The following is a 14,360-nucleotide window of genomic DNA, read 5'->3' on the forward strand; positions in this document are numbered from 1 at the left end:
AGGTCACGGAGCTTGTTGGCTGCTTGCTTATCTCTATCTTGCTGAGTTTGGGAACATGGTAATGCAAATAATGGCTGTGTGCTTTGCCTTGGCACTGATGGTTTTTTTGTGCTGCGGGAGCTATCTTGTGGGGAGAATGAAGGAACTCGGGAACATGCTAATACAAATAATATCTATGTGCTTTGTCCTGGCACTGATGGCTTTGCTGTATTGTGGAAGCTATCTTGTGGAGGAGATGAGGGAACACATCTCCCTCTCCCTACCAGGCATTGATGTGAATGGTTTTATTATGCAGGCTCCTGAGGTCCTTGTTCACCCTTATGTGAGTTGTTCAATACTAATAATTAATACTGGTGGTGTATTATGGGTATTGTGGAATCTGGTCTCATCCTGGTATAAGAGAAGACAAGTTTCGGGTGAGGCAATACTGAAATGTGCCCTCAAGCGACCGGTCCCTGGGTGGCAGGGTATATGGAAGGATTTGGGCAGATTCCTAGGACGGTTATCACCTCCCATAATCTGGGACTTTACACCTGAACAGGCAAGTAACCCTGGCAAACTGGCGCGCCACCTGATAGAAGGGTGCCTTGCCTATCCCAATGAAAACCAGCAGCTTCTCGCACTGTACTGGGGCTTGGCCTATGCCTACCAAGCCATAGTTCAACACTCTCAGAGGACCATGGTTGAGGCAGGGACCCAGACTGCATCTGAGGACACCATGCTTGAGACAGGGACCCAAACAACAACAACCACCACAGTAATTGCCCCAGTAGTGAAAAGGAAACAATGGATAAGGAGATCAACAGGTCCATACCATCGATTAGTAAGGGAAGAAGAAGAAGAGGAAAGCCTTAATTTAGAACCTGGTCCTTCAATAAAGAAATTGGAGGAAGGAGTGAAGGAACTTAAACAGGAAGCGGAAACTACCCGGTCCCTGACGTCCTCAGAACTTCGGGACTTGCGGAAAGACTACAGCCGCCAGCCAGGTGAGCGGATCCCTGCTTGGCTGCTCCGATGCTGGGATAATGGGGCCGACAGTCAGCAACTGGAAGGCAAGGAAGCCCAACAGCTGGGATCCCTCGCTAGAAACCGGGGAATTGAAAGAGGAATTGGAAAAGAAGGAGCAATTTGCAGTCTCTGGAGCCGGCTCCTCTCAAGTGTGAGGGCAAGATATCCATTCAAGGAAGATCTTGCGAATTCCTCAGAAAAGTGGACTACCGCAGATGAAGGCATCCAGTACCTGAGAGAGTTAGCAGTGGTGGAAGTCATCTACAGTGATCTAGATGATGAGGAAGTCTCAAAAGATCCAGAGGATGTCCTGTGCACACGGGCCATGTGGAGAAAGGTGATTCAAGGTGCCCCAGCGTCGTATTCTAACAGCTTGGCAGCAATGTATTGCCCAGATATGGAAACACCAACTGTGGAGAAAGTGTCATCTTGGCTCCAAAACTTTGAAGAAAATCTCTGTGTCTCCTCATCCCTACAGGACAGTGCCTTGGCTGTTAGGGATGCTCCAAGAAATCAGTCCTCTCCTGCTCCGGTCAGAGGGAAAGGGAGCCCAGGGCGTATGCCACGTGGTATGCTCTGGTTCTTCCTGCGTGACCAAGGGGAGGACATGAGGAAGTGGGATGGTGAACCCACCTTTAAGTTGGAAGCCCGCGTACGTGAACTGAGAGGGAAGACAGCTGTTAAGAAGGGGTCACCCAAGAAGAAGGCTGTCAGTGTTGTTGCTGTAGAGGCCCAAGAAAGCAATCAGCGATCCTCCAGGCATAAAAGAACTGAAACCACCTCCCTTGATTCTGGTGAGGGGACTTCTGGTCTGGCACCGCAAGGGTCAGACAGTGAATACTCTGATGAGGAACAGCAATAGTGGGTCCCTGCCTTCGGCCAGGAGGAGGAAAGGGATGACCGGATATACTGGACTGTGTGGATTCGATGGCCTGGCACATCAGACCCACAGAAGTATAAGGCTTTGGTAGACACTGGTGCACAGTGTACGCTGGTGCCATCAGGGTACAGGGGCACAGAACCCATCTGGATCTCTGGAGTGACAGGGGGATGCCAAGAATTGACTGTATTGGAGGCTGAAGTGAGCTTGACAGGGGACAAGTGGGAAAAGCACCCCATTGTGACCGGCCCAGAGGCCCCTTGTATCCTTGGCATAGACTACCTCAAGAGAGGGTACTTCAAGGACCCAAAGGGGTACCGATGGGCTTTTGGTGTAGCCACTGTAAACACAGAGAAGATCAAACAGCTATCTACCCTGCCTGGCCTCTCGGAAGATCCCTTCATTGTGGGATTGCTGCGAGTTGAAGAACAGCAGGTGCCAATCGCTACCAGGACGGTGCACCGCTGGCAATATCGGACAAACCGAGACTCCCTGGCTCCCATCCATGAGCTGATTCATCAACTAGAGAGCCAAGGAGTCATCAGCAAGACTCATTCACCTTTTAATAGTCCTATATGGCCAGTGCAAAAGTCTGATGGAGGGTGGAGGTTAACAGTAGATTATCGCGGCCTGAATGAAGTGACACCGCCACTGAGTGCTGCTGTACCAGACATGTTAGAGCTCCAATATGAACTGGCATCAAAGGCAGCCACGTGGTATGCTACAATTGATATTGCCAATGCATTTTTCTCCATTCCTTTGGCAGCAGAGTGCAGGCCACAGTTTGCTTTCACGTGGAGAGGTGTCCAATACACCTGGAATCGACTGCCCCAGGGGTGGAAGCACAGCCCTACCATTTGTCACGGACTAATCCAAACGGCACTGGAACAAGGCGATGCCCCTGAACATTTACAATACATAGATGACATCATCGTGTGGGGCAACGAGGCAGAGGAAGTGTTTGAGAAGGGAAAAAGAATAATTCAGATTCTTCTGAAAGCTGGTTTCGCCATAAAGAAAAGCAAGGTCAAGGGACCTGCACAGGAGATTCAGTTCTTGGGAATAAAATGGCAGGATGGACGCTGTCATGTCCCTATGGATGTGGTCAACAAGATAGCAACTATGTCTCCACCAGCTAACAAGAAGGAAACACAAGCTTTCCTAGGCCTTGTGGGGTTCTGGAGAATGCATATTCCAGGTTATAGTCAGCTTGTGAGCCCTCTCTATCGAGTAACGCGGAAAAAGAACTATTTTGAATGGGGCCCTGAACAACAACAAGCCTTTGAGCATATCAGACAGGAAATAGCTCGTGCAGTAGCTCTTGGGCCTGTCCGGACAGGACCAGATGTACAAAATGTACTCTACACTGCAGCTGGGGAGCATGGTCTCAACTGGAGCCTCTGGCAGAAAACTCCAGGAGAAACCCGAGGTCGACCATTAGGGTTTTGGAGCCGGGGGTACCGAGGATCAGAAGCCCGCTACACCCCGACTGAAAAAGAAATACTAGCAGCATACGAGGGGGTTCGAGCCGCTTCCGAAGTTGTTGGTACAGAAGCATATCTCCTCTTGGCACCACGATTGCCTGTGCTACACTGGATGTTCAAAGGAAACATCCCCTCTGCACATCATGCAACCAGCGCTACATGGAGTAAGTGGATAGCATTGATTACGCAACGGGCTCGACTGGGAAAATCTAACCGCCCAGGAATTCTGGAAGAGATCATGGACTGGCCAGAAGGCAGAGATTTTGGAGCAACGCCTGAGGAGGTACCTCGTGCCCAAGAGGCACCACCATATAATGAGTTATCAGAAAACGAAAGGCGTTATGCTTTGTTTACTGATGGATCCTGTCGTGTGGTAGGGAACCATCGAAAGTGGAAAGCTGCTGTGTGGAGTCCCACACGACAAGTCGTTGAGGCCACTGAAGGAGAAGGCGAGTCAAGTCAGTTTGCAGAAGTGAAAGCCATCCAACTAGCCCTAGACATTGCTGAACGAGAAAAGTGGCCAGTACTCTACCTCTATACCGACTCTTGGATGGTGGCTAATGCCCTATGGGGGTGGCTACAGCAATGGAAGAAGACCAATTGGCAACGCAGGGGTAAACCCATCTGGGCAGCAGCATTGTGGCAGGACATTGCTGCCCGTGTAGAACACATGACTTTAAAGGTACGTCATGTAGATGCTCACATGCCCAAAAGCCGTACCACTGAAGAACATCGAAATAATGAACAGGTAGACAAGGCTGCCAAAATAGAAGTAGCTCAGGTGGACCTGGACTGGGAGCGTAAGGGTGAGCTATTTGTAGCTCGATGGGCCCATGAGACATCGGGACATCTAGGGAGAGATGCAACATATAGGTGGGCTCGTGATCGAGGGGTGGACCTGACCATGGAAGCCATCACACAGGTCACTCATGAATGTGAAACATGTGCTGCAATCAAACGAGCCACCAGAGTAAAGTCTCCCTGGAACAGAGGGCGCTGGCTGGGTTTTCGATATGGCGAGGCCTGGCAAATTGACTACATTGGACCACTGCCACGAACACGCCAAGGCAAGCGCTACATACTCACGATGGTGGAAGCAACTACTGGTTGGCTAGAAACGTACCCTGTAAACCATGCCACTGCCCGAAACACCATCTTAGGCCTCGAAAAGCAAATTTTATGGCGACATGGTACCCCAGAAAGAATTGAATCAGACAATGGGACTCATTTCCGAAATAACCTCATAAGCTCCTGGGCAAAGAAACATGGCATTGAGTGGGTGTACCACATACCCTATCACCTGCAAGCATCTGGAAAAATTGAGAGATATAATGGACTGTTGAAGACTATGTTGAGAGCGCTAGGCAATGGGACATGGAAGCATTGGGATACAAATTTAGCAGAAGCCACTTGGCTAGTTAACACCAGAGGATCTGCTAACCGTCCTGGTCCTGCCCAAACAAAACCCCTACATACTGTGGGAGGAGATAAGGTCCCTGTAGTGCACATGGGGAAGTGGCTGGGGAAGGCAGTGTGGATTTCTCCTCCCATGGGAAAAGGCAAACCCATTCGTGGGATTGTCTTTGCTCAGGGACCTGGGTGTACTTGGTGGGTAATGCGGAAGGATGGGGAGACCCAATGTGTGCCTCAAGGACATTTAACCTTGAGGGAAAAATAATCTGTGATGTGAGTTGTATGTTGTAGGAAGTAATGTAGCAGGAATGACCTGAACTGCAAAGGAGTGAACTTCGCAAGGAACCAGACAAGTGCATCGGTGACCCAAACCAAGCCGGTGTTGGTGCCCAACGATCGAACATACTGCTTCTCCTGCCCTGACCACTCATCTTGATGGATGGGGCCCAAGTCATAACCTGTGTGTGAACATCTGGAGGAGTGGAAGATCTATCTCTTAAAGGACAGGGGATAGTAATTAATAAGAATGTATAAATCTGTATGTTGGGTATAAAAGTGGTTTAAGTATGTAGTTACAGTTGTAAGTGTTGGTAAGAAGGGATTTCAGTAATGAGAATTAAATACAATGGCATGGTTAGAAGACATCTGTATTAAATTATGTGGGACCTGAGCATGACGCAAATGGTATGGAATAAGGGGTGGAGATTGTATTGGGTCTGGCTGAGATGGAGTTAATAGTCCCCATAGCAGCCCTCATAGAACTGTGCTCTGCATTAGTAGCTAGAGAGGTGGTGATAACACACCAGTGTTTTGGCTACTGCTGAGCAGCACTGGCACAGCATCAAGGCTGTCTCCCCAACATTTTTGCCCCCTCCCTCAATGGCAGGCTGGGGCAGGGCAAGATCTTGGGAGGGGACATAACCAGGACAGCTGACCTAAACTAACCAAACAGATATTCCATACCATATGACGTCAGCCCAGATATAAAAGCTAAGTAAAGGGAGGCGGAAGGGAAGGCATTTTTTGTCTTCCCGAGCAACCACCACGCGTACTGAAGCCCTGCTTCCCAGGAAGTGGCCAGACATCGCCTGCTGATGGGAAGTAGAGAATAATATCATTTGTTTTTCTTTGCTTTCGCGCGCGACCTTTGCTTTCATTTTATTAAACTGTCCTTATCTTGACCCACGAGCCTTTTGTTATATTTTCTCCCCCCTGTCCAGCTAAGAAGGGGGAGTGATAGAGCGGCTTTGGTGGGCACCTGGCACCCAGCCAGGGTCAACCCACCACACAGTTAAACAAGCAGAGGCAAATAAAAACTAAGAGAAGGGAACACCTTTTCCATGTGTTTTTTAAACAAACTATGGAACTCATTATCACAGAATGTTACAGAGGTTAAAAAAAAAAAAAAAAGCAGATCCCCAAAGGGAAAAAGCAAATTCAGAGTCAATGGCCTCACTGACCTTCTGACACCTTGAGGCACAGGGCCGACACAGAACTAGGGAAGCAAAATAAAAGGGAGAACTTACACACAGACAAAAAAACCCCAAACCCACCATGCTGTTTCTTCAAAATAAAAGAACTGGAAGGAGAGAAGAAAAAATAATGGCCAAGATGAACACAATGGAGTGAGCTAAAAAGTACCAAACCTGAGTTTAGTCAAGTAATCTAGAAAGCTTTGAACTCTGCTGTCTAAAGGCCAACATCCAGGCTGAACCAAACCAGCACCTACTGACTGCTTGAATGGGAGGTGCATGCACTTGAAATGCCTTTGTAAGAGACTGAAAGAGTTAATGTCTCAAACATTGCAGTGGGGCAAGTTCTGCTTAACGACTAACAAACTGAAGCCCCACATGCGCAAGCCCACCAGAACCAGACCCCTCAGCTGACTGGACCCCTCAGCTGACTGAACCAATGCTGGACTCAGGACCAGGGAAATCTTTCTCTTCTTTCTCTCTCTCTCTCTTTCCCTTTTCCTTTTCCATAATCCCTACACCTCATCCCTTTAGACATAAACTGTTGACCAAGTCTGGGACTAAGAGCCATTCCAGCTGCCCCTAGGCTCCTCTCTGAGAAGGAGTCTAGAAAGGAAGGGGGTCTGTTCTGAACCTTGTGACTCAATGGCAGGGCTCTCCTTTTTGTCTTCCCTGAAGTGATTCCCAGGTAAGCAAGGCCTGTAGTACATGCTTGGTGATGCATGGTTAGCACATGTTACAGAGTTTACTGTCATAGTTTCATGCCAATTTTTGTTGTGAGCATACCAATTTTTGTGGTGAGCTTGCTAATTCTTGTTGTGAGCGAATAAAAGTGGAGTATTGTGAGTTAAAGGATCCCTGGTGTCGTTTCACCTTAATTGTGACCTGGGAATCAGCAAACCTGAGTTGTCGTCCTGAGAAATTGGGACATGAGAGCCTTCTGCTATGCAACAAACATCAGTGAACTGGCCTTTTGACATGAGAAAAACCATTTCTAACATATCTACTACCACTGGTTATAAGCTAATGAGGACTTTCCCTTTCAGTGTGACTCTGCAGACGTTAACATGCAGCTGGTAATTAATCTATTTCTGCATTAGGATAACCAGACTACATTCTTAAAACTCTACAGCTGGTTAACAAATCATATTAACATGGCAAATTAACAAAAGAAACAAAGGCTGCCAAAGTCAGCTGAAGCTTGGAGTTCAAGGAAGCAGTTGATAGAATACTTTTGACAAGAAACTAATCAGTTTCTGAAGGAAGTAACACACTTGGTCCAGAAGGTGTCAAATTTGGGGGTTTATGATTCCTCACTTTTGTGCCTCCTCTGCGTATCAGGGACTTTGAGGAGCGCTCACAGGAAGAATTCACAAGATTCACAAAGGTGTCAAATCTGGGCTCTCCTCAGTGGCTTCCTACGCAAATGCCAATATTCCTCAGTTTCATTTAACTTGGATATTCCAACTTTTAACACAAGCTGGCCTGACAGCTTTAAAGTATAAAAGACTTACTGACACCTCTGAAAATCCTTCAGAGAGTGATTTATTATTTTTAAACACAATCCTAAAGCAGCTTAATGTGTTTAAAAACTTAACATGTTAGAGTCCTTCCATCCATCATTAAAATGCCAACACACCTGTCACACCTAAAAATTCAAGAACAATCATTAATTTATTCAGGTTTTTTGACAGTTACTTTACCATCAGTTCAGAATCATAAACTTAGCTGCTCATTAACACTTTCCCAGTGGGCTTTATCTCACAAAGTCATGGCATTCAGTGAGGGATATAGGCAGAAATGCAACTTGCAAATTAGGATACCCCCACTTTCTGTAAGTGCATTTCTTAGTGAGGGTATGCCTACACTTGGCAATTGTGCTGGTAAGGGAGCTGGCTGGTAACTGAGATCTCCCACCATGACCAGAAGCAAGTCAGCAGGAGCTGTGTCAGCCTGGCACCCGGCCATTCTGCAGAGTGATGGGACTCTGGGAGGGTCGGGGCACCCATCTTCTGCCTAAAATCTAACCCCCAAGCTTCCTCTTTTCATAGTTATCTAAGAAAACTACCCTTTAATCCTCTACTTTGTCACATACTAAGCTCAGGAGACAATGCAGACCAATTTCAGAAACGCTCACATCTCCAGATTTAAGAAGCAAGTGCCCCTTTGTCTGCCATAACCTTGCCTTTCAGCAAAGGTATTTTTCAGACTACACTTGGATTTGTATCAGAGATCAGACTAGGTACGTACATTTCAAACACTCACCCTGGCACAAGTTTCAACAGTGAAGCATCAAACAGCAGCTTACCACAGCTAAGGTCTCCCCAGCTAGAAACCCACAAGCATCCCAGTTCCGTCAGTCCCTCCAGTTCTGCTCTACGGGAAGAGATCTCCTCTTTCTCTAGATACACAGTTTTTTAAAGGAGCTCACTATGCTGCACTGGGAGCAGTTTTGGAAAGCAGACAGAAAACAGGAAAGGATTTTAAAAGCTAGAATCACAGATATTTTTTAACCCTGGTCATGTTACCACCCTGCACATGACAGCCAGCTTCTGGTCATCACAAAGAGCCACCTACGGAGAGCTTCTTGTTTGACTTCCCCTCACCATAACCTCAGCACACTCACCTCGCCCGAGTAACTGTATTTTCCTTTCAGGATCTGCCGATATAAGCGCGTGCGGTTGTCATCTTCAAAGGGCATAGTGCCGCTCAGGAGAATGTACGAGATAACACCCAGTGCCCACATGTCCACAGAGTTCGTGTACGGCTTCCTGACCAGGATCTCGGGAGCAATGTACTCTGGGGTCCCACACGTGGTTTTCATCAGGCAGTCATCTCCCTTCTTCCGAGCACTTGCCAGTCCAAAGTCTGTTATCATGATTTTGGAATCTGTTCCTGGATGGTAGTACAGCAGATTCTCTGGTTTTAAGTCCCGGTGCGTGATACCCAGCGTATGCAAGTACTTCACACCATCTAACACCATCTGCAGCACACGCGTAGCATCTCTCTCGGTGAAGGAACCTTTAGCAATGATTCGATCAAACAGTTCTCCTCCGGTTGCCAATTCCATCACCATGTACACACGGTCCTGGGTCTCAAACACCTCAATAAGCTGGATGATATTGGTGTGCCGAACCCGCCGTAGCACGCTAAGCTCCGACTCACACACTTCCCTCCCCTCCCGGTATTTGGTCTCTATCATCTTGATTGCATAGGGCTGCTTGGTAGCCTTGTGTTCCACCCGTACAACACGGCTAAAACTTCCTCTCCCGATCAGAGCTTTAATGTCATACTTGGCTGTCACTCTGGGGTCAAATTTGGCACGGTATTTAGCCACTTTGTTCTTGCGGGGTTCGGGCTGGTCCACGTGGGCAGGCAGGTGGTTCCCAGGATATGGACTAGTGTGACGTGGAGGTGAGGGAGAGCCAGCTTTGATGACAGTCCCACAGTCATCTTTGATGAAATGCTTGTATATGTCACTGTGGCCTGTGTAAGGTTCAACTTTTTTAACCAGGTCTAGCTGCACATCTTTGGGGGGCTCGGGAAGCACTTTGCTTGTCCCACAGCCCATCACTGAATGGTGTTAATTCCCTATCAAGGCATTTTCCCGGGGCAGCATCAGCAGCAACCACATCCAGGGCAATGCCCACATTTGAACCTTAGGAAATAATGAGAAGAAACAGAGAGACAGGAATCAGCATAGCAAAGTTTCAAACAGGAAAAAAATGCAAGTAGTTCACGTCTCAATGGAGCCATGCTACTACAAACTAAGAGTGTGGGATCTTCACTGTACTATACTACAGAGCATGCACAGTGTTTCGTTGCTTTCATCACAAGCTAGTGAAGATAGTGCCTATAAAAACACAGTCATGGTCAGAACAGATGTCTGTGGAAATCACACAGTATCTCTTTATTGAACATAGTTTGTTTAATGCTCCCAGCTGAGCACTGAATCACAGAGTTGTAGAATGGCTCAGGTTGGAAGGAACCTCTGGAGGTCATCTCGTCCAGCCCCAATTGCTTAATAAAAATCAAATTAAGGAAAGAGACGAGCACTTTCCTTAATTTTGTTTAATCTGCTCAACTTTGTAAGGCAGCCGCCACTCCAAATCTTATAGTTTTGAAATTTCTCACTAGAAACTCCACAAAGTATCTCAGCAACTTGTTCACTTAACAAATCTTCCTAAGATTTTCTTTATATTGAAGTTGTACCGGTGTCTTAAACCTCTCACTACTTTGCTCCTGGGGATCAATTAAACTGCGCAGGAGGCAGGGAATACAGAGGCACACTGGTTTAAAGACGCATTTTACCGATTAACTCACTGCATCCCCTGCAAAAAGGCAGGCCTTAACCAGAGCAGCTTCTAGCTGGCAATTCCCTCACCCTCCAAACCCTAAGAAATCAAGGTGGGCTTTGGCGTATTTTAACATCCTCACTCAGCTTTGCTTTCTCTTGCATCTTCAGGTACCAAGTGGCACTTCTGGTTTTCCATATGGAGCTGGGTGTAGGCAGTGGAAGTGGTATTTCTACCAGCTTTTCCAGACTAGAGCAAAAGGAGGTCTTGTTCATCACACTGTACACCAGCAGAACCAAATCAGCGGCACTTCAGCAAGCCTTTAGGGGCTGATTAAAACAGCATGACTGGCTAGGAGATGGAGAAACTGCCTGTATGCGCTCTGGCAGTTAGCCAACAGTTTTAAATTTCTACTCTTTGGCTCGGAGCCCATCAATACAGTGCCTGAGCCTTCACAGGCAGCTACAGAAAAGCCGTTAGCCTTTAAATGTAATCATACGCCTTACCATCACCAAGCGTATCTTCACTCATTCACCACCTCTCCAAGCAACCATTCAGCATGAACAGCAGAAAGGGAACCCCAGCTGGTCTTCCATCAGGAGAATTACGTGGAGAAACAAGACAGATTTTAGAGGGACACCCAGAAGTAGTTTAGAGACTACATCCAATCTGGAAAGAAAACAAGGCTTTAGTTAAGACTCAATTTTAAATCAGACATCATCAAAGTAACTTCTCATGGAATACCTCCTGGCAGTAGCGCAAAGTTAAGCACACCAACCATGCACAAACATGACTATACTAAGGTGCAAGCAGTAGAAATAAAAAAACAACTTCATAGAAACCTTAACTGACTTTCACCAAGGGCTATCTTGTAACTGGATGTTCATTCAGATTAAAGTACCGTGACAAAAAGCAAGTAAAATACTATAGCTAGTCCTGAATAATGCCTCTCATGGAGAGTTTTTCCCAGCATTATTCTAGCTTAACACATATTAAGTTCACAGAGAAATGGCATGAGAGCACCTGCAAACAGAGTAATTCCACACATAGAGAAGCACTTGTGCAAAATGTCCCACCCGTAAACAAAACCAATGAGAAGGATCAAACAGTTGAAAACATCGTATATAAATCCACTATTAACTGAGATCAGGCACAAACCACGAGTATGTCAGCGGCTCTTCCCCATACGTGTAAGGGTCTCAGTGAAGCCTATAGAACCCCAGAGCTGCATGCCACAGCCAGTAACAAAATGCTTAGCCCCACGTCAGAGCAGGTGGTAACGCTCCTGCGTAATACTCCCCGAGAGTCTGGGAGAAGGAACTAACATGTTAGAGAAATGAGGCATTACAAGGCCCCTCTGAGCAGGAAATCACACACTCTGCGGGTGCCAAACTATTTGAGAGAGGACAGCACACCTGAGCTGGGATTATAAGTAACGAGGAGGAACATGGGGTTTATGCTTCAGTATCTACCCGCTTCTCTCCTTGGACAACCCACATGTTACATCCCACAGCTCAGCAGGGCAACACCTCAGCTCTTGCTGATTCACAAGCTCCTCCATCTCTCCAAAAATAATCAGGGCCTGAATGGTTTAATACCTGAGGGTTTCCCTGTGGATAAGGGGTGTCAGCCACCCAAATAACCCACCTGAGGTCTAGGAGGCCTTCCACCACCAATTAAATATCTCATGACTTGAACCTATTTAATTTCATTTTTCTATGAGATGCCAGTAAGGAAATTTGAAGATACCAGCTGTTAACTGCATTAAGAAATGCTCACACACAGCAACCTTCAAATCATACCTATGCCAACACAGCATGTCTGAAAGCACCTTACCTTTAGTTTTACTAATAACTCTCAAACGTGCCTCTTACTGCCTGACACAAATCTGGTATTACCAGTCACCCGGCTGGCAGTGTAAGCCTTTAGTGGGTTTCTGAGGGGAAACCCCGGGGCTGGGCTGCTGCAGCACTGCAGGCAGCTGTGCCGGAGCTGGTGGCAGGCCAGAATCGGTCGAACCAACCGGCATTTCCAAAACTCGGGTCGTTTTTCATCACTCAGCCCCAACTAGGCCGTTTTTCCCCCATCCTTTCCGGGGAAGGGACCCAGAGCCGGGCCGGGCCGGTGCCGGTAGCTGGTCCCACGGCAGGCTCGGCTCCAGGCCTGGGAAGCACCGCGCCCGTCCCGGTGAGGGGACGCTCCGGGAGGCGGTCAGGGCTCCCTCCCCGGCCCGCCCGTACCCGCGGCCCAGCGCCCCGGGCAGGGGCAGGGCTGAGGGGCCGGGGCCCGCCGCGCCCGCGCCTCCCGGGCCGCACCGCTGCCGCGCCGCGGCGCCGAGCCGCCAGCGCCCCGGCAGGGAGGAGAAGGGAGGGGCGGCCGGAGCCAGAGCGGCCGGGCCGGGCGAAGCTTGGCGAAGCGGAGCGGGCGGCCCCGGGCAGCGGCCGCTCCCACACTCACCTCGGCCCGCTCCGGCCCGCAGTTCGGCGCCGCCTCCTGACGTCATCCCCCAGCGCCGGGGACGCCCGAGGGGGCGGGGACACGGCGCCCGGCGATTGGCGGAGGAGGCGGCGGCGGGCGGGGCCCCGGCGGGGAGGGAGCGCTGCTCCGGCGTCCCGCGCTCTACCGCCCCCTGCCGGGGCCGCCGGGAACACACCCCCCCCCCCCCCCCGCCTCCGGACCCCCCTCAGTCCCACGGGGCCCGGGACCCCCCTCAGCTCTATGGGCCCCAGCAGCCCCACAGGCGCCGGGACCCTCTGCGGCCCCACAGGGCCCTGGGACCCCCTCAGCCCCACGGACTCCAGGACCCCCCCTCATCCCACAGGGCCCCGGGACCCCTCTCAGCCCCACGGGTCCCAAGGACCAGCCCCCTCAGCCCCATGAGCTGCAGCACCCCGCTTGGCCCCACAAGGCCTGGGACCCCCCTCTTAGCCCCGTGGGTCCCAGGCCCCCCTCAGCCCCACGGGCGAAGCAGGAGGCCCCCTGGACAGGCATGGTGTTCCTGCTCCCCACACTCCTGCCTCTGAGGGGCGGCCATGGTGACCCGCTGCCCGAGGAAGGATGGCTCCTCACCTCCTTCTGGGAGCCAAACCCAGCCCAAAGGGATCCCCAGCAGCGCCTGGGAGAGCTGCTCCCACCGAGGGCTCCCCGCTGGGCTGCGGAGCTCTGGAAAAACACTCCCTTTGCAAGAAAACCGCCCGGAAGCGTCGGTCCCTTTTCCTTGGCAGGGAAAACCAGGTCCCCGTGGGCTATCCCTTGTGCACAACAGAATAACGAGGCACATTCCTTCCTCGTTCTCTTGCCCAGCTACTAAGTGCCACAAAACCCGCAAAGCTTGCTTGGTAACTGCTGGTGGACTTTCTTCCTCATACCCTTTCCCCTTCCTTAAACCAAACACTCCATGTTTCAGCCCAGGATGACCTGAAAGTAGCGGGGCGAGGGATGACACCTTCTTGCAGAGATGCTGACGGCACTTCTTGCTCCAGGGAAGGTACCGTCGGGCTTGTTTTCCAGGCTGGCTGTTGCGTCATTCCCGACACAGTTTGGGTGGAGAAGGGCTATTTTCACACTCCTGCCATGCTTTTAAAAATAGCTGGTTTTATTTTAACGCTCCTGGGCTCTAGGTGTTTAAAATGCTTAGTAAGTCATACCGTAATAAAAGTTACACCTGCTGATGCACGCTATTGACATCAGCTTCTTTCCCATGTCATTCCAGAGAAGGTACGGAAATGCGTCACAGGTCTGAGAAGGGGCTGCTTGGGCTGTGCTCGGCGGATCTGGTGAGTTGTACAGTTTCCTGCAAGGGAAATTA

At 49.5% G+C, this 14,360-nt stretch overlaps 1 protein-coding gene across 3 annotated transcripts in view; it reads right to left on the reverse strand.

Moving 5' to 3' along the window:
* Positions 1-13,990, reverse strand: part of PSKH1 (protein serine kinase H1) — a 47,096-nt gene extending 33,106 nt beyond the window's left edge. The window contains exons 1-3 of one of the 3 annotated variants that reach the window (XM_030025496.2): positions 13,970-13,990; positions 11,059-11,221; positions 8,884-9,915 (exon numbers count right to left, since the gene is read on the reverse strand). In XM_030025496.2, coding sequence (XP_029881356.1) covers positions 8,884-9,828 — 945 coding nt within the window. In that variant the 5' untranslated portion in view covers positions 9,829-9,915; positions 11,059-11,221; positions 13,970-13,990. Of the gene's footprint in view, positions 1-8,883; positions 9,916-11,058; positions 11,222-12,388; positions 12,987-13,009; positions 13,063-13,969 lie in introns of those variants that run through there. The other 2 variants (XM_030025494.2, XM_030025495.2) reach the window with 2 other exon arrangements.
* Positions 13,991-14,360: the final 370 nt, after the last annotated feature.

Source organism: Aquila chrysaetos, chromosome 9, assembly GCF_900496995.4.
Source record: "Aquila chrysaetos chrysaetos chromosome 9, bAquChr1.4, whole genome shotgun sequence".
NCBI lineage: Eukaryota > Metazoa > Chordata > Aves > Accipitriformes > Accipitridae > Aquila > Aquila chrysaetos.